The 19799-nt window shown below is 40.7% G+C and overlaps 1 protein-coding gene across 1 annotated transcript in view; it reads left to right on the top strand.

Moving 5' to 3' along the window:
* LOC120020386 (receptor-type tyrosine-protein phosphatase N2-like) overlaps positions 1–19799 on the top strand; it is a 62824-nt gene that overhangs the window by 37292 nt on the left and 5733 nt on the right. The window contains exons 6-9 of the mRNA XM_038963998.1: positions 8741–8818; positions 10279–10398; positions 10774–10940; positions 16993–17046. Coding sequence (XP_038819926.1) covers positions 8741–8818; positions 10279–10398; positions 10774–10940; positions 16993–17046 — 419 coding nt within the window. The remainder of the gene's footprint in view (positions 1–8740; positions 8819–10278; positions 10399–10773; positions 10941–16992; positions 17047–19799) is intronic.

Here is a 19799-nt window from a genome sequence, read left to right as displayed (position 1 = left end):
TATATCGACATAACCTGAAAGGCTGCTCAGCAAGGAAGAAACCACTGCTCCAAAACCACCATAAAAAATTCAGACAATGGTTTGCAACTGCACATGGGGACAAAGATCATACTTTTTGGAGAAATGTCCTCTGGTCTGATGAAACAAAAATAGAACTGTTTAGCCATAATGACCATTGTTATATTTGGAGGAAAAAGGGGAAGGCTTGCAAGCCGAAGAACACCATTCCAACCGTGAAGCACAGGGGTGGCAGCGTCATGTTGTGGGGGTGCTTTGCTGCAGTAGGGACTGGTGCACTTCACAAAATAGATAGCATCATGAGAAAAGAAAATGATGTGGATATATTGAATCAACATCTCAAGACATCAATCAGGAAGTTAAAGCTTGGTCACAATGGGTCTTCCAAATGGACAATGACCCCAAGCATACTTCCAAAGTTGTGGCAAAATGGCTTAAGGACAACAAAGTCAAGGTATTGGAGTGGCCTTCACAAGCCCTGACCTCAATCCCATAGAAAATATGTGGGCAGAACTGAAAAAGCGTGTGCGAGCAAGGAGGCCTACAAACCTGACTCAGCTACACCAGCTCTGTCAGGTGGAATGGGCCAAAATTCACCCAACTTATTGTGGGAAGCTTGTGGAAGGCTACCCGAAACATTTGACCCAAGTTAAACAATTTAAATGCAATGCTATCAAATACTAATTGAGTGTATGTAAACTTCTGACCCACTGGGAATGTGATGAAAGAAATAAAAGCTGAAATAAATCATTCTGACATTTCACATTCTTAAATTAAGTGGTGATCCTAACTGACCTAAAACAATTTTTACTAGGATTAAATGTCAGGAATTGTGAAAAACTGAGTTTAAATGTATTTGGCTAAGGTGTATGTAAACTTCCGACTTCAACTGTATATTTGTTTAACACTTTTTTGGTTACTACATGATTCCAATATGTGTTATTTCATAATTTTGATGTCTTCACTATTATTCTGCAATGTAGAAAATAATAAAAATAAAGAAAAACCTTTTAATGAATAGGTGTGTCCAAATGTTTGTCTGGTACTGTATATGTAACCGATGTGAAATGGCTAGCTAGTTAGCGGTGGTGCGCGCTAATAGCGTTTAATCGGTGACGTCACTTGCTTTGAGACCTTGAAGTAGTGGTTCCCCTTGCTCTGCAAGGGCCGCGGCTTTTGTGGAGCGCTGGGTAACGATGCTTCGTGGGTGACTGTTGTTGATGTGTGCAGAGGGTCCCTGGTTCGCGCCCGGGTCGGGGCGAGGGGACGGACTAAAGTTAAACTGTTACATATATAACACATTAAAATACAAAAACATAGTCATAGGAATCACAAAATATAACAGCACAAATCACCCAGATAAACAGTTACATTCATCCACAAATAAGTCCCAAATCAATACTTGAAATTGCCCAAATGACACCAGAACATCAATATTACATTTATTTTGAATTTTGCCTAGCTCGTTGGAGACGCTAGAAACCTCAAGTTATCCGTTCACAGGATTGGTTTAGGCAAATCAGGTGTCTATACTTCAACAGCAAAGTTCGATAAGATGGAAGTTTATGAAGTAGGGACTTGTAAACAAAAAGGGAGTAATGTAGAGCTCTACGGGTCTTTAGTGAAGTCCAGCCAACCTGCAGTGATGAGTATCAAAACTGTCACCTGTAAAAAAACGACGGGCACTATGGTAGATGGCATCCAAAGGTTTAAGAGTAGTAGCAGCTGCACTTTGATAAATAACATCACCATAATCAAGAACAGATAAAAACGTTGACTGAAGGATCTGCTTCCTGAAGGCAGGAAATGTTGCTGTAGAAATCTTAGCTTCTTAACCAGCTCATCTATATGTTTTTTGAACGTTAAATCCATATCAATCCAAATGCCTAAATATTTATATGCGGGAACACGTTTGATTGGAGAACCCTCTAATGAGTGAACATGTAGTTCATCGGAAACATTCTTATGAAATTTTTAAAACATGGATTTTGTTTTGCCTGTATTAAGCACACATTTTAAATCAGGAATGGATTCCTGCATAGCTATAAAATCTGACTGTAGTTTTAACACAGCCAGATCAACAGTCGGGGCAGTAGCATACATAATATTATCATCCGCATATAGATTAAGTTTACAATTTTAAACAGATTGACCAATGGTGTTTATATAAAGAAGTGAAGAGAACAGGTCCCAAAATCGACCCCTGTGGTACACCTTTATGTAATTCAAGAAATTCAGACTTAACCCCATCAATCACAATGGCCTGAGTTATGTCACTAAGATAATCATGAAATCATGTACAGGCGTCAGAGCTCAGGCCTGTTGAAGACAACTTATTCAATAAAATAGCATGATCAACAGTATCAAAAACTTTTGACAGGTCTACAAACAAAGCATCACATTTCATTTTAGTGTCTAACGCATTGACAATATCAATAACAGCTGAAGTGGTTGCTGTAATAGTGCTATGCCCAGGCCTAAACCCTGTTTGGTTTAGATTCAAAACATATTTCTCAGATAAAAGAGAAAAGGTCTACATTTACCAAGGATTCAAGATTCTTAGCTAGACAAAGAAGTCTTGAAATGGAGAGATAATGATTAAGATCACTACTATCCCTGCGCTTGTGGAGTGGCAGAGCAAGAGCTGATTTCCATACTTTTGGAATATTTCCTGATAACAATGTTAAATTGAAAATGTGGGTTATTGAGCAAACAATGATGGGCGCTGCACACTTATGCAGACCAGGATCCAATTTGTCAGCCCCTGTGGATTTCTTGTTGCCTATTGCTAGCAAAGCATCCAGGACCTCTTTTTCTGTAAATAGCCTAAAAGAAAAGCTTTGACTATAAATTCTCTGATCCTTCAGCAAGTCATTCAGCAAGTTTTCCCTATTAGCATCCTGCCAAATATCATTGTGAATATGCTTAGAAGTTATTTCAAAGAGATAGCCCGCTGAAATAAAATGGTGATTAAATGCATCAATGATGGCATTTTTTTACGTAATAAGGCCATTGTCTGAATGAATTTGTTGTGGCAGAGAGGAGGAAGTAGAACTCTTCAGGGATTTGACAGTTTTCCAGAATTTAGCCGGGTTCAATTACAATCTGAAAGTCTTTACATTATAATCAGATTTAAACTTTCGGATTTGTCTTACCCAATAATTCCTCAGTATCTTAAAGGCTTGTGTTCCTGGCCTTGACCCCAACTGTAACGGGTTTCGTCTTCTTCTGAAGAGGAGTATGAAATGTCGGACCAATGCGCAGCGTGGTAAGTGTCCATAATGATATATTTAATAAATCAAAACGAACACTGAACGAAAATAACAAAAGTACAAACAACCCGAAACAGTCCCATATTGTGAAAACACTAACACAGGATACAACCACCCACAAAACACAAAGAAAAACAGGCTACCTAAATATGGCTCCCAATCAGAGACAACGACTGACACCTGCCTCTGATTGGGAACCATACTAGGCCAAACACAGAAATAGACAACCTAGACATACAACATAGAATGCCCACCCACATCACACCCTGACCAAACAAAACATAGAAACATACAAAGCAATCTATGGTTAGGACGTGACACCAACATCATCTCTTTTATGAATTACTTCTGATAAAGAGTGTACCAGGCATTTGATCTACCTTTAGGGAGCATGATTATCCACAATAGTATTGAAGACATCTGCAAAAGGGCTCAAAGATAAATCAGGTTCAGGGATAGCTTAAATTTAATTAAGGTCACAAAAATAAAGATCATGTAAAAAAAAAAAAAAAAAAAAAAAAAGCCTTTATACTGAAGTTTTTAAAGTTCCTCTTTGTGATAACATGAGGCTTAGATTTTTGTATTCTTACATCTCTTAGACAAACAACAAATATTTTTGTTGTCTGAAGCCTGCATTTCCCAATCATCATTTTGGTCACCCAGGATAATAACTTAGGATTTAATAAAATAATACAACAAACTAGTTAACTCTTCAAGTGCACAAAGGTTAGCCGAGCGAGGACGGTAGGTAGACCCCTATAACAGTTATGGATGCATTTTTCCCCAGACAAAGGCTTAAATATAGTAGCTAAACATTTTTGCCAAGGGAAATGGATTTCAGTCAAGAGAGAGAGATTATTTTTAATAAGAATAGCCTCTCTACCACCTCTACCCTGTCTGTCAGCTCTGAACCAATTATAACACTCAATATTAATATCGGAGTCCAGAATATCCCCAGAGATCCAAGTTTCAGTCAATACTAGAAGGTCCAAATTTGTCTGCGTAGCCCAGATCTTGATGTAATTAAGTTTAGGAAGTAAGCTCCTAGTGTTTAGATGCATCAACCCAAGTCATTTACGATTTTTTAAGTCACATGGACTCTCCAACTCAAACAAGCTACATTCAGTAGGTAGTTGCAGGTCCTGTCTGATGTTTTTTATTATTTTTATTTAACTAGGCAAGTCAGTTAAAATTCTTATTAACAATGACGGCCTACCCTAGCCAAACCCGGACGACGCTGGGGCCAATTGTGTGCCACCCTATGGGACTCCCAATCACGGCCGGATGTGAGACGCCTCTTGCACTGAGATGCAGTGCCTTTGACCGCTGCGCAACTCAGGAGCCCATTGATATAGTTGATATAGATGAAGGGGAGGAGACAGGTTAAAGAAGGATTTTTAAGCCTTGAGACAATTGAGACATGGATTGTGTATGTGTGCCATTCAGAGGGTGAATGGGCAAGTGCCTTTGAACGGGGTATGGTAGTAGGCGCATCGGTTTGTGTCAAGAATTGCAACGCTGCTGGGTTTTTCATGCTCAACACTTTCCCATGTGTATTAAGAATGGTCCACCACCCAAAGGACATCCAGCCAACTTGACACAACTGTGGGAAGCATTGGAGTCAACATGGGCCAACATCCCTGTGGAATGCTTTCGACACCTTGTAGATTCCATGCCCTGACGATTTGAGGCTGTTCTGAGGGCAGGTGGAGGGGCGGCAACTCAATATTAGGAAGGTGAGCTGTTTTGTACACTCACTTAAAAATCCTTCTATAATCTGTCTCCTCCCCTTCATGTACACTGATTGAAGTGGATTTAACAAGTTACATCTTTAAGGGATTATAGCCTTCACCTGGATTCATATGGTCAGTCTATGTCATGTAAAGAGCAGGTGTTCCTAACGTTTTGTATACTCAGTGTATATATTCAGGTTTAGTTGATTACATGTAAGCCTACACATTGGCAGCAGGGAATCAGCATGGGAGCTGATGCATTTATGTATACCATTTCTACTGGTGCATTTTTAAAGGCTAAATCAGGAGTTTAAAGACCCACTCCGGCTATTTTTGAACCTTCGTCACTCACAAATGACAACCAGTGTATAAATTGGGTAATTTACACACACTTAAGCATCAAACAATACATTTTGAGCAAACGTTTTTTTTTACTCAACTGTGAATGTCCAAGAACTAAACATTTGTAAGAAAGAGAGAAATAGGATCCTTGTGAATTCAGGAACTGAGCATACCCATTTGAAAAAGGTGGTCAAATCAAATCAAATAGATGCAGTTATCTTCCCCTGGAGGCATATACAGAAGTATTCCATTATAAGAAACTGAAATGCTATGCATTTCAAATCCAAGGTTGTGTCCAAACTGGCACCCTGTTCCCTTCATTCATAGTGCACTACCTTTGACCAGGGCTCATAGGGTTCAAAAGTAGTACACTATATAGGGAAAGGGGTGCCATTCGGGACACTGGCCCGTTGTCGTTGCACCAAAGTGCCAGGATGTGACGACACAGAAGAACCTTTTCCTACACACCGAGCGGGATGGGTACAACTAGATATTTACAGAAATACCTCTGTTGCTGGCAATTTGATTTCCTCAACAACAACACTTACTGGCTCAGCGCAAAACTTTGTTGTCGGCACTCTGGAGAATGTTTGTCTGCAAAGTAATACTGTGAATCACTGTAAAACTTATGACGATCTTATAAGAGGAATTGTGTAACTCCCTTGTGTTTGCCGCTTTAAAGAGCTTGTTATTATTTCTCTCGCTACTGTGGGATATCTGGCTTCAAGCTAATTGAGCTGTTATTGTATGGCTTCATTTCGAAGACATTACTGTTGGTGTTACATTGATGAAGTAGAGATTCTATGGGCGCTCTAGATCGTCTTATGGACTCTTGCTTTCACATCATCACCACTAGCCCCTCACAATACATGGGAAACCTATTCAAACACCTCTGAAATGAGGACCAGAACAGAAGTGAATCTCCTGTGAGAGAGTATCTGTGCCTCCCTCCCTCTCCCTGGTCTCACAGTGTGGTGGGTGAAACAAAGAGCTGACAAGCCTTGGTCCCCCACGGTGCAGTGGTGACAGACAACCAGAGGCAGAGCAGTGCTCTGCAATAACTACTGCTGCCACCGGCAGCCACTGGCCGCCACTGGCCAGTAGGGAAGAAAGGCTGATAATTACAGCACACAGACCCTGGCTGGGCAGAACAAAACGGCCATGATTACGCCTGTCACGTTGCCGCTTGCTCCTCATTAGGTCCCAGGGAAATCATCCACTGGTAAACAATGTTTAATCTCTCTCTCTTTCTCTCTCTCTCTCCCTCTGCAACTCCAACCAAGAAGTTGGGTGGGTGGAAGAGGGAGGGATGGATGAGGGACAATGGGTTCCTGGAGACCCATCAACAGCATTAGCCCCTCAGCCTACTGACGGCTGAATGGACGGACACACTCAAGAATGTCATTAGCACCAGTTCTTAGTTCAGAGACAGCAGACACTTGAAATTGTCAGGAAACATTGTGTCTCCAAGAGATTGGAGAGAGAGAGAGCGAGAGACAGAAGGGGAGCATCAGAGAGAGAGAGAGGTAGAGAGAGCGAGAGACAGAAGGGGAGCATCAGAGAGAGAGAAAGGTAGAGAGAGCAAGAGAGAGATATGTATACTTTGACAATGTATGTAATTTAACGTCTATAAAGTCTATTGAATTGAGAGAGAGAGAGAGAGAGAGAGAGAGAGAGAGAGAGAGAGAGAGAGAGAGAGAGAGAGAGAGAGAGAGAGAGAGAGAGAGAGAGAGAGAGAGAGAGAGAGAGAGAGAGAGAGAGAGAGAGAGAGAGAGAGAGAGAGAGAGAGAGAGAGAGAGAGAGAGAGAGAGAGAGAGAGAGAGAGAGAGAGAGAGAGAGAGCTAAATGGAGTGACCGAGAGAGGGAGCGACAGAGAGTACAGTTTCTCTGTACTAAGTGTACTGCAGACACTGAGTTTCTCTCAGTATTGAGTCTAGACCAATGACAGTCCGTTTCTCTGTTGCAGCAGCAGATACTCTCCAGGGGTACTGCATCAAACACTAGACATTGTTGTATTTCTGTTTTCTTTTTTCTGCCAAAGCTAAAATGTTTTACTTGTTGTTAGCATTCGTCATCATTGACAATTATATAAAAGGACATAAAAGCACTCTCCCATTCACAGCCCCTCCTCTATTCTCCTCCATCTGTTAACAAATGCACTTTGCAGTGACAGTTTTTCTGTTTTAATTGAAATGCAAACCCCTAGTTAAAACTGTGCCTTTCTTTCCCCAGTTAATACATTTACGTTAAAAGCGTAATCTTCAGTGTAAACCCGAGTTTATTTAAAACATTATATTATTTTAGTTCATAAAGCAACAGAAGACTATTAAACACCATGTGTGCAAGCCTTGGAATTATCTGTCTTTTCCCATAATTGCTTCCAGATAAATTGGCCTATCCAATTATAACATTTTCCATACAATTTGCATGGTAATATGTATGACTGACACTCAACTATTCTCTTCTCGTATTCACCACACATTTCTGGACCACGCTTTTGTTTTTTAAAGATGTCATTGCTCTCCAATTTGTGAGAGTTTAGCAGCCTTGTTGTTTTAAGCACTGCAGAATAAGAAAAGACGGCACACAGACAACATTTGGGATTCATAGAAAGGAGTTCTTCCACAAACATTTGGTTAACAATACATGGGAAAACTCTGATCTCATTCCCATTGAATACCTATTCAAACATATCCAAAATGAAGATCAGAACATAAGTGAATGGCTTTGCACACTGTATTAAACATTGAACGCTTCACTGACCACCTACACTATTTCTCAGGGAGGGAAGAGTAGGCAGTAATACTCTGAATTTCTTCTTTCTACAGCCAATGTGGGTGTTACTTTAAAGCGGCAATAAGCGGTTAAAACAATAGCGTTCTCCCCGCCCACGTTTCGTTAAAAAGCTGTGGGATGGGGCTGGAGAAACGTGACCACTCTCAAATTCATGGAAAGAGCTATGGATGCAAGGACTGACCATCCATTACATCAAAATAATAGTTTTAACCATGTTTTTAGGCTACATGGTGTTTGTTTACAAACGTTGGAGTATAACAAGCTTATATTGTGGGATCTGATTGGGTATGACAGTTGAACTAAGCTCAGGAGGCATTTATTTTCTTCAAGAATCAATGGGTAAATATCATTCATTTATGAGTGGAATGTAGCAACTATGGATTGCCCCTTTATTTCAACATTTTGCAACATCATTTTGTATTTGACTTTAAGTTGGTATGTTTTTCACTATATCCAGTTTAAGAATATTGTTCTTTCTCAAAGCACTCACTAGGGTAAACCTTGTGGTCCTTTACTTGATCAATAATTAAGTAATAACATTGCTTTTTCTCTCTATCTCTCTCTCTGTCTCTCTCCCAGATGGATCATGACCCACGGAACCCAGCCTACATCGCTACTCAAGGCCCTCTTCCCTCCACGGTGGCTGATTTCTGGCAGGTACACTCCTCTCTTTCATAAAATCAATATCTTCTCCAGACTTAAGCAACAAGGGAACAGTGTTATTAGAAGTGTAAGTCAAACTGGAGACAAGTGCTTTTTGTAATCCCACCATGGCCTCCATATATACCACTACACAATCTACTTGCAAATGATAATCAAATATTGCTGCACATTTTATGTATACAGATATGCCTGGTTTTGTCAAACTATAGGAGAGAAAGGGAGGCTGTCTTGAATTATATTAGATTATTTCATGCAATCGATAAGGTGCATGATAATGGGAGAATTCCGAGGATGGAATTGTTCAGGCCGCATCCCAAATGGCACCCTATTCCATATATAGTGCACTACTTTTTTCACCAGGGTGCATAGTGCTCTGGCCAAAAGTAGAGCACTATGTAGGGAATAGGATGCCATTTAGGATGCATCCTCTGTCACCCGTGTGCTACTTGAATTGTGCTTCTGAGTGGACGGAATGTCTGGCCCAACATGACAACCGGAGTATGGGCCTCGGCCTGGGCCCCCTCTCTGCCTAATCCCTGTTTGGCTCTGAACACAATCTGAGAGGGGGGGTGGAGGCTCTCTCTCTCTCCTCTCTTCTTCCTAATTTTCTCCCTCCTGTCTTAGTAAATTATAATTTTTTAAAGTGCATTTTACATGGGTCACAACACACTCTACATCATTAAACTATATTAGAACTGTGTCAAGTGTGCTAAACTTTGTTCAATGTGCTAAACATTAGCAAATGCTCTTGGTAACTGTGAAATCATGAGCCATAGGTAAGAGAGCATCCTGGTCATCTGATGAGTGTAACAATAATGTTTTATTAGCTTCATTAACCTGGCTGCTGTCTTTCTATCCTACCAATGGCTCTCTAGAGCCTACCTACCTTCTGACCAGCGCCATCTAGACTGTATGTTAGCGAGAAAAATACACCTAAACAGACACTCCTAGTTCTGGAAGGACACAATAGGGACAATAGTGTATTTATTTGTTAAGGGACAGATACAATTAAAACATTGATACATTGAATCTACGACATGCTTTAGCTTGCTCTAATTTGCACCATCAGTCCCCCCCTACATATGAAGCTGTTAGTTTTTTAATCTAACTGTTTTACTATTGTTAAAGTTTACAAAAATACTTTAAGAATTCCACAGCGACAGCTAACAGTGTTTTCCCCAAGTATGGAAAGTAGATTGTACTGTAATTTAGATGCAGATGATTCAATAAGAAGGAATGGATGATAATTCATCATTTTAATCAAGCATTTTATTCCATATTCCTGTTTGTCATGTTTTGTCCTTTTCCTCTAATACTAGTAAATGGGCTCATACATAAAAGTTTGAAGTGTGTGGGGGAGCGTCTCAATAGAATAGCGTGAGGCTGCATGTCACGAGGCAATTACCGGGTGTTGCCTTGTGACAAAATGGCCGTTCTCTGTCTTTTGTGTGCAGATGGTTTGGGAGAATGGCTGTGTGGTCATTGTCATGCTGACGCCCCTCACTGAGAGTGGAGTCAAACAGTGTTACCACTACTGGCCTGACGAGGGGTCCAACCTCTACCACATCTACGAGGTACCAGGCCTGGTTATCCAATGTCTGATGTTCGCTGAAAATGTCAATTATTTGTTTTTCTAGTCCTATCTATTGTTGCTGTTCTAAATTGGAAATATGGTTATAGTCGTTTTGATTTTAAAATTCATGTGTAATTTCAGCATAATTTGGTTGTACTCAGTTTGAATTGCATTCAACCGTTTACTTCTATACTGTAATAGCACAGTCAGTAATACACATTTTCTAACTTTTCTGTAAGGTGCACAGTGCACTGCATATTTAAAATCAAGTGCACTTATAATGACATGTTTTACTGTGTATTCACGGATAACTTACAATAGAATAAGAATGAGAACTCATTATATTTCTATGACTCTGACATAACTTCCTCTATAGGTGAACCTGGTGTCGGAGCACATCTGGTGTGATGACTTCCTGGTTCGTAGTTTCTACCTAAAGAACATGCAGACCAACGAGACTCGCACCGTCACACAGTTCCACTTCCTTACCTGGCTCAACCAGAATGTCCCTGAGTCCAGTCGGACACTCCTGGACTTCCGCAGGTAGGACTTCCTAGAGTCAGGGCTCCACAGGGCTGTCCTCACCACTATCTACAGTTGTAAAAATCTGCAAACTTTCCAAGAAATCCCAGGTTTTCCAGAAATCCTTATCGGAAGATTCCTCGGAAAACATGGATTTCTAGAAAACCTGGGAAAGTTACTAGACTTTTGCAACCCTATTGCTGTCAGATTGATATGGTAACAATAAGGTATTTTGTGGGATTAAACCTTTAGTTCCCTTATTTTCCTCTTACTTTATGTGCCAGTCTTCACATAGATATAAGATATACTATGACTCAGTAAATCTCTTTATTGCTAGCCTTGCTGCTCTCTTAGGCCCACTGAGGAATTTTTCAAATAACAGGACAAGTCTGAGTACTGTGATGTTATATATCCTGGTGTTATTGTATTTGTGCTGCACACTTATGAGGTGAGATCTTCCGGGAAAGAGCAGGGCCAGGATTTGTGGTGAAACACATCATACTGCCATCAAGCCACCAACTGTGGTCAGTGTTGGCATTTTTTTTCTCATGGGGTGAGGGAATGGTGAGGAGAAATACTAGGATTAAAAATGTCTTCTCGCTCAATTTCTTATCACATGCTATTGCAGTAACACTTGAATCTGAATCTTAGTTTGTGGTTTCGACAGCAATTATCACACTTGAGGGTTCGAGATCATAAACTGCGAGCTAATTCCTCTCTCTGTATGCCGCCATGTATTTAATTAACAAGACTTACTTCTGATCGAGCAGCACTTTCTTTTATTTCTCAGTTTCATAGCTACCTACCTGTTTTGATTTGTTTTCTTCCTTTTGTTATTTTGCCAGCTAATTAGCGGTTGCCAGTGTCATTTTTGTGATGTTGCAGCTAGTAATATGAGCCCAGTTGCATAGTCACAAAAGTGATCATTGGAAACTGTGACTCTGCAACCAGGGGCCTTGCGGAACCCCCCTGCTCCTCCTCTCTCTCCTCAGCCTCTCTTCCTCTCTCTAATGACCTCTCACCCTTTGCTTGCTCATGATTTGCTTGACTTCCTCTGACTGATACTCTATACGTTTAACTTATTTAAGGATCACCTCCCTCCTTTGAATTCCCCCACTTCCCCCCAACCAACCCCCCATTGGTGATCTGCTGTTGTTCCTATGGTAATTTGGTTCATGGTGGGTTTGGTACTTCTGAATTGTGAATTGGTTTTTCGGTTTGTTGCGTAACATTTTCTGTCAATTTACTTTTGATCGATGAAGGAATACTATTCATTTAAATCCAGTTTCTTAAAGAGATAATAATTGGGGATTATAGTGAGAGCTTGAAATAAATCCCTAGGCATAAGTATTCAGTGTCCTGCCGCACATACAGTAAATGTATACAGTTGAAGTCGGAAGTTTACATACACTTAGGTTAGAGTCATTAAAACTCGTTTTTTCAACCACTCCACAAATTTCTTGTTAACAAACTATAGTTTTGGCAAGTCGGTTAGGACATCTACTTTGTGCTTTACACAAGTAATTTTTCCAACAATTGTTTACAGACAGATTATTTCACTTATAATTCACTGTATCACAATTCCAGTGGGTCAGAAGTTTACATACACTATGTTGACTGTGCCTTTGAACAGCTTGGAAAATTCCAGAAAATGCCTTTAGAAGCTTCTGATAGGCTACTTGACATAATTTGAGTCAATTGGATGTGTACCTGTGGATGTATTTCAATGCCTACCTTCAAACTCATTGCCTCTTTGCTTGACATCATGGGAAAATCAAAAGAAATCAGCCAAGACCTCAGAAAAAAAAATTGTAGACCTCCACAAGTCTGGTTCATCCTTGGGGGCAATTTCCAAACGCCTGAAGATACCACGTTCATCTGTACAAACAATAGTACGCAAGTATAAACACCATGGGACCACGCAGCCGTCATACCGCTCAGGAAGGAGACGCGTTCTGTCTCCTAGAGATGAACGTACTTTGGTGCAAAAAGTGCAAATCAATCCCAGAACAACAGCAAAGGACCTTGTGAAGATCCTGGAGGAAACAGGTACAAAAGTATCTATATCCACAGTAAAAACGAGTCCTATATCGACATGACCTGAAAGGCCGCTCAGCAAGGAAGAAGCCACTGCTCCAAAACCGCCATAAAAAAGCCAGACTACGGTTTGCAACTGCACATGGGGACAAAGATCGTACTTTTTGGTGAAATGTCCTCTAATGAAACAAAAATAGATATGTTTGGCCATAATGACCATTGTTATGTTTGGAGGAAAAAGGGGGAGGCTAACACCGTCCCAACCGTGAAGCACAGGGGTGGCAGCATAATGTTGTGCGGGTGCTTTGCTGCAGGAGGGACTGGTGCACTTCACAAAATAGATGGCATCATGAGGATGGAAAATTATGTGGATATATTGAAGCAACATCTCAAGGCATCAGTCAGGCAGTTAAAGCTTGGTCGCAAATGGGTCTTCCAAGTGGACAATGACCCAAAGTATACTTCCAAAGTTGTGGGAAAATGGCTTAAGGACAACAAAGTCAAGGTATTGGAGTGGCCATCGCAAAGCCCTGACCTCAATCCTATAGAAATTTGTGGGCAGAACTGAGAAAGCATGTGCGAGCAAGGAGGCCTACAAACCTGACTCAGTTACACCAGCTCTGTCAGGAGGAATGGGCCAAAATTCACCCAACTTATTGTGGGAAGCGTTTGACCCAAGTTAAACAATTTTTTGTTTTTTTTTATTTAAAAAAATAATAATTTTATCCCCTTTTCTCCCCAATTTTCGTGGTATCCAATCGCTAGTAATTACTATCTTGTCTCATTGACAAGATAGACAACTCCCGTACGGGCTCGGGAGAGACGAAGGTCGAAAGCCATGCGTCCTCCGAAGCACAACCCAACCAAGCCGCACTGCTTCTTAACACAGCGCGCCTCCAACCCGGAAGCCAGCCGCACCAATGTGTCGGAGGAAACACCGTGCACCCGCCCCCCTCGGTTAGCGCGCACTGCGCCCGGCCCGCCACAGGAGTCGCTGGAGCGCGATGAGACAAGGATATCCCTACCGGCCAAACCCTCCCTAACCCGGACGACGCTAAGCCAATTGTGCGTCGCCCCACGGACCTCCCGGTCGCGGCCGGCTGCGGCAGAGCCTGGGCGCAAACCCAGAGACTCTGGTGGCGCAGCTAGCACTGCGATGCAGTGCTCTAGACCACTGCGCCACCCGGGAGGCCCTTAAGTTAAACAATTTAAACGCAATGCTACCAAATACTAATTGAGTGTATGTAAACTTCTGACCCACTGGGGAATGTGATGAAAGAAATAAAAGCTGAAATAAATCATTCTCTCTACTATTATTCTGACATTTCACATTCTTAAAATAAAGTGGTGATCCTAACTGACCTAAGACAGGGAATTTTTACTGGGATTAAATGTCAGGAATTGTGAAAAACTGAGTTGAAATATATTTTCAGCTAAGATGTATGTAAACTTCCGATTTCAACTGTAAGTACTGTAGTAGGGTTGAATATTTTCCTGGTATTTTACAAATGTTCCAACCTGAAAGTAAATCACTTTTCTCTAGGGTAAATCGGTATTTCCCACCAAAACCGGAAGTGTCGTTCAAAAGAAGTATAGAGCATATAAATATGTCTGGATTTGATTAGAGCTTTGATCAGGATGAAAAGATTTAAACCTGATGCTACCTGAGCCTGATGAGTCATGTATTAAATAAAAAAATTATAATCCCTACATAAATGACATTTAATGAGCCCAAGCCTAAAAAAGCCCAAATGATTGTGCCATTATCCAATACATATAACCTATGATATAGGCTACTGCACATTACGCACAACAGAAAAACATAACAGCCCATAGATGTAGCTAGCTATATGATCTCTTGGGTAAATACATGAAACAAGCTCCAGTAGGCTAATCTTTTTGAGTGTGAACTGTATTACTGTACTGTATTGTATTATACTGTATTATATGGAATGGAATTACGCACATCGTTCAAGCCATGATAAAGCAGAAGAGAACATGCAAATCTGGTGCAGCAAATGCGGTCTACAAAGTTACAAGTATAGGCTAGCGATTTTGATTTTAATTTTGAAATATAATAGAGCCTATTTGTATAATTAGTAGACTGACGCATATATACCTTTCATAATATTTCCCATAATGTTATTAGCCTACCTCCTCCTTCTCTCTCTATTGATGCTTCATTCCTTCCTCTCTTTCAACAGTTAAATGAAACAAGTTTTGTTGTACTTATCTTCATCATTCTAATGACATCCTTCAATATTATAGGACTAGAATTAGTTGCAGAAGGCTTTCACTTCTCTTCATGAAGATTGAATGATTATCGGTCTGAATAAATAACTTCTAAAGCCATCTTCCCTCGTTCCCTCTTCTTTCAAATTACCCGTGAGTTCTATTGGCTGCTGTATTTAACATTCAGCAAAAAAGAGTGTGCGTCCCTCTTTGAATAGTCTATTGGTATAAGAAATGCCCAAAAGATTATGTCCAGCAAGCTATTCTAGTCTAGCTTTTCCTGCATGGGACTCCAAGAGCTAAGTAGCGTTTTTTAAGGAGAGGCCAGTGAAGCGCAGGTGCGTGCGTATTGCGGCAAGAGACAGAGGCTATAAGTTAGAAGCTTATGATGCATAACCCATCATTCATTAACTAAATATAAGGCTAAATATAAGGCTAATACTGCATTGAATGTATTACCTGAAAGATGGAGGCTGGAACATCTATATATAAGGCTATATCAATCTAGAACAGGATTAAACATTTTGGATCCAATTTGAATGGAGTTGATGGAGAGAGAGAAAGACTGCGAAAGAGTGCTCGCGTGTGCACTGATTTAAAGCAATGATATTCTAGTGACAGGCTGTTTTAAAACTCTGGAGCTGCAATTAAAAAACAAGATGACCCCAGAAAGCCAGACGGAGATGGGTAAATTAGACGCGCATTCAGTCTTTATATTACTGTAGCATAGGCTATGCTGCAGCAAATGTAGGCCTACCTGTCACAAGAAAAACAGTTACCATGATGAGGTAATAGGTCTACATGCATTGTGAAGTGCGCTCCATACTGAGATGGGCTGTCTGTCCCCACCCTGAGCGTTGATTCATCATGCAGAGGCCGTAGAGAAGCCATATTTAGACATTGCATATAATTTAACAGTTCCATTACATGCCATGCTGTTCATATAAATAATTTATTATAATTTACCGGTTTCTTGCAGTTATTTATCCTTGGAATGGTTTTGGGCGGTAAATTCCGGGTAAAGCTTGGTTACTGGGATTTCAACCCTATACATTCAACCCTACACTGTAGTATACATACAGATGCAAGTTGAATTCTTATTTAGTTCTAGAAGTTTCAGTAAGATCATTAGTCTACTGCATGTACTTTTATGGGAGTGAGTGACCCCTAACCTCCACCACCCCTTCCCCTTTAACATTTTAGTTCTTGCGCTCCATGATGAAAAGATCTGGTCCAGCATAATTCACCCCCACAACAACAGCCAATTAACAATGTGAGGGCCGCTGTACGGTGCTGTTGCCAGGAGTGTGTCTCGCCACTGTGTAATGTCTTTAATTGTACAAGGTTAATGCATGGCGGACAAGGGGCTGCATCTCAAAATGGCACCCTGGTCAAAAGCAGAGCACTAATGTGTCATTTTTTGATGCAGATAACCAGCAGCCACCACACCTCATTACCACAATCCAATATATCACCACTGCAATGGCATATCTTCATTAAGTCAGTCTTCATTAATTATGGTTGTGAAATGTGGATTTATATATATTTTTATAGATTGAGAAGGGATGTATCTTTTCAAAGTCCACAGTATCATTATAATATTTAACCTTGATGTAGACTTGTTCTAGTCTTCAGGGCCTTATTAATATGAGAAGTGTTGACCAATTAAAACCGATCATAATGAGAATAAAATTGATTAAATCACTGGGTGTACTCTATTATTTTATATTTCATTTGATCTCATTTTGATGTTGTGATTTGACATAAGGTTTATGATGCTTTATGTCTGTCTGTTCTGTTGCAGAAAGGTTAACAAGTGCTACCGGGGAAGGTCTTGTCCTATAATAGTCCACTGCAGGCAAGTATAAACAGTATTGTACCTCAGTAGAGGAAGTAAATTATGTAATCACAGAATGCCATGTGTCTAAGGTGGGTCTTACATCTATGATTATAACACCCCTCTCTCTCAGAGTCATACTATTATGCGTAGATCTATTATGCATAGATCTACTGTGTTTCCTTTCATGTATATGCTCCAAACTACAGTTCCCAAAAATAGATCAACCCTGAAACCTGAAATAAATGGTTGGAATATAGTTTATACACTGAACAAAAATATAAACACAAAATGAAAGGTGTTGGTCCCGTGTTTCATGAGCTGAAATAAAAGATCCCAGAAATGTTCCATACGCACAAAAATGTTTTTCTCTCACATTTTGTGCACAAATTTGTTTACTTCCCTGTTCGTGAGCATTTCTCCTTTGTCAAGATAATCCATCCACCTGACAGGTGTGGCATATCAGGAAGCTGTTTAAACAGTATGATCATTACACAGGTGCACCTTGTGCTGGGAACAATAAAAGGCCACTCTAATATGTGCAGTTTTGTCACGCAACACAATGCCACAGATGTCTCAAGTTTTGAGAGAGCATGCAATTGGAATGCTGACTGCAGGAATGTCCACCAGAGCTGTTGCCAGAGAATGTAATGTTCATTTCTCTATAAGCCACCTCCAATGTCCATTTAGATAATTTGGCAGTACGTCCAAAAGGCCTCAAACCGAAGACTACGTGTAACCACGCCAGCCCAGGACCTCCACATCCAGCTTCTTCACCTGCGGGATCGTCAAGGACCAGCCACCTGGACAGCTGATGAAACTATGGGTTTGCACAACTGAAGAATTTCTGCACAAACTGTCAGAAACCGTCTCAGGGAAGCTCATCTGCGTGCTCGTCGTCCTCAACAGGGTATTGACCTGACTGCAGTTCGGCGTATTAACCGACTTCAGTGGGAAATGCTCACCTTCATTGGCCACTGGCACGCTGGAGAAATGTGCTCTTCACGGATGAATCCTGGTTTTAACTGTAACGGGCACATGGCAGACAGCCTGTATGGCGTTGTGTGGGCGAGCAGATTGCTGATGTCAATGTTGTGAACAGTGTGCCCCATGGTGGTGGTAGGGTTATGGTATGGGCAGGCATAAGCTACAAACAACGAATACAATTGCATTTTATCATTGGCAATTTGAATGATGAGATACTGTGACAAGATCCTGAGGCCCATTGTCGTGCCATTTATCCACCTCCATCACCTCATGTTTCAGCGTGATAATACACGGCCCCATGTCGCAAGGATCAATACACAATTCCAGGAAGCTGAAAATGTCCCAGTTCTTCCATGGCCTGCATACTCAACAGACATGTCACCCATTGAGCATGTTTGGGATGCTCTGGATCAACGAGTACAACAGCGTGTTACAGTTCCCACTAATATCCAGCAACTTTGCACAGCCATTGACAACATTCTACAGGCCACAATCAACAACCTGATCAACTCTATGGAAAGGAGATGTGTTGCGCTGCATGAGGCAATGGTGGTCACACCAGATACTGACTGGTTTTCTGATCCACGGCCCTACCTTTTTTTAAGGTATCTGTGACCAACAGATGCATATCTGTATTCCCAGTCATGTGAAATCCGTAGATTAGGGCCTAAATAAATTATAAGGGTTAACTGATTTCCTTATATGAACTGTAACTCACTAAAATGTTTGATATTGTTGTATGTTGAGTTTATATTTTTGTTCAGTGTAGTTTAAAGCTTGTGTTTTCAGTTTTCATATAACCAATAGCACAAGCAGCAACATTAGCATAGCTATAGCCTAGTAGACTATACAGAGGCACCTTGCAGATAAATCACAGGTCTCTATCTCAGCTCAGATCAGTTTAGCTCAGCTCTGAGAGGCTAGCCAGTCGAGGCCAGGCAGGCAAACAAACATCTTAAAATGTGTTTTCTGTGGCCCAGGGCTTTGTCCTCAGCCTTATCTTTGATCAGTTCATAATGACCCGTGCTAGGCGTTGCTAGGTATCGATACATACTGCAAACTGCAGACCTCAGATCCCAGACATAGATAGCAGTATTGCCCCAGAGTCCCTGTGTACGTTCCAAATGGCACCCTAGTCTATTCATAGTGGTACTACCAGACCCTAGTCAAAAGTTCTGCACTACAAAGGGATAAGGGGGCATTTGAGAAGCACATCCTGTATACTGTAGCGGGATTGTGCCCAATTATCTCTGCCTAGTTTGTTCAGATACACAACCGTGTGTTTACTGTGTGTGTATGTACACCTCTCGTGCTTTTTTAAGGGGATTTGGTGTCTTTTTTTTTTACAGCACCAACACCAGATTTAGAAATGAAAAGACATAGATTAAAAACATAGATTCAAATAGTATTGCATCTCTATTCATCAAACTAAATGTTCAGTTTACCCCCTATTTTTTCTACATGTATGGAGTGTTTTTGTTAGTTTTTCACCAGCAATTTTAATAAAATAAATGTACTCTTCTTTGCATCATATTGCAGCTTTGCCACTTTTGAGGATGGTTTACTATTCCTGTTATTACATTTAAACCCCAGAACAACCTTTTTATACAGAAATCATCATGGTTTGATGTCGTTCAGCCTCTCAAAATAGCGTTAGTAATTGTATATGCTTGGAATATTAAACCCTCCTCTATGTTGCCACTTGTTGAAAGCAGCTCACATTTTTACAAGCTGATACAATATCAAACAACAAAAAATTGCATTCAAAATTAACAACTCATTTAGGG

The sequence above is a fragment of the Salvelinus namaycush genome, chromosome 25 (assembly GCF_016432855.1).
Source record: "Salvelinus namaycush isolate Seneca chromosome 25, SaNama_1.0, whole genome shotgun sequence".
Classification (NCBI taxonomy): Eukaryota; Metazoa; Chordata; class Actinopteri; order Salmoniformes; family Salmonidae; genus Salvelinus; species Salvelinus namaycush.
The sequence above is the reverse complement of the archived record's forward strand: the minus strand, read 5'-3'. Positions and strand labels throughout refer to the sequence as shown.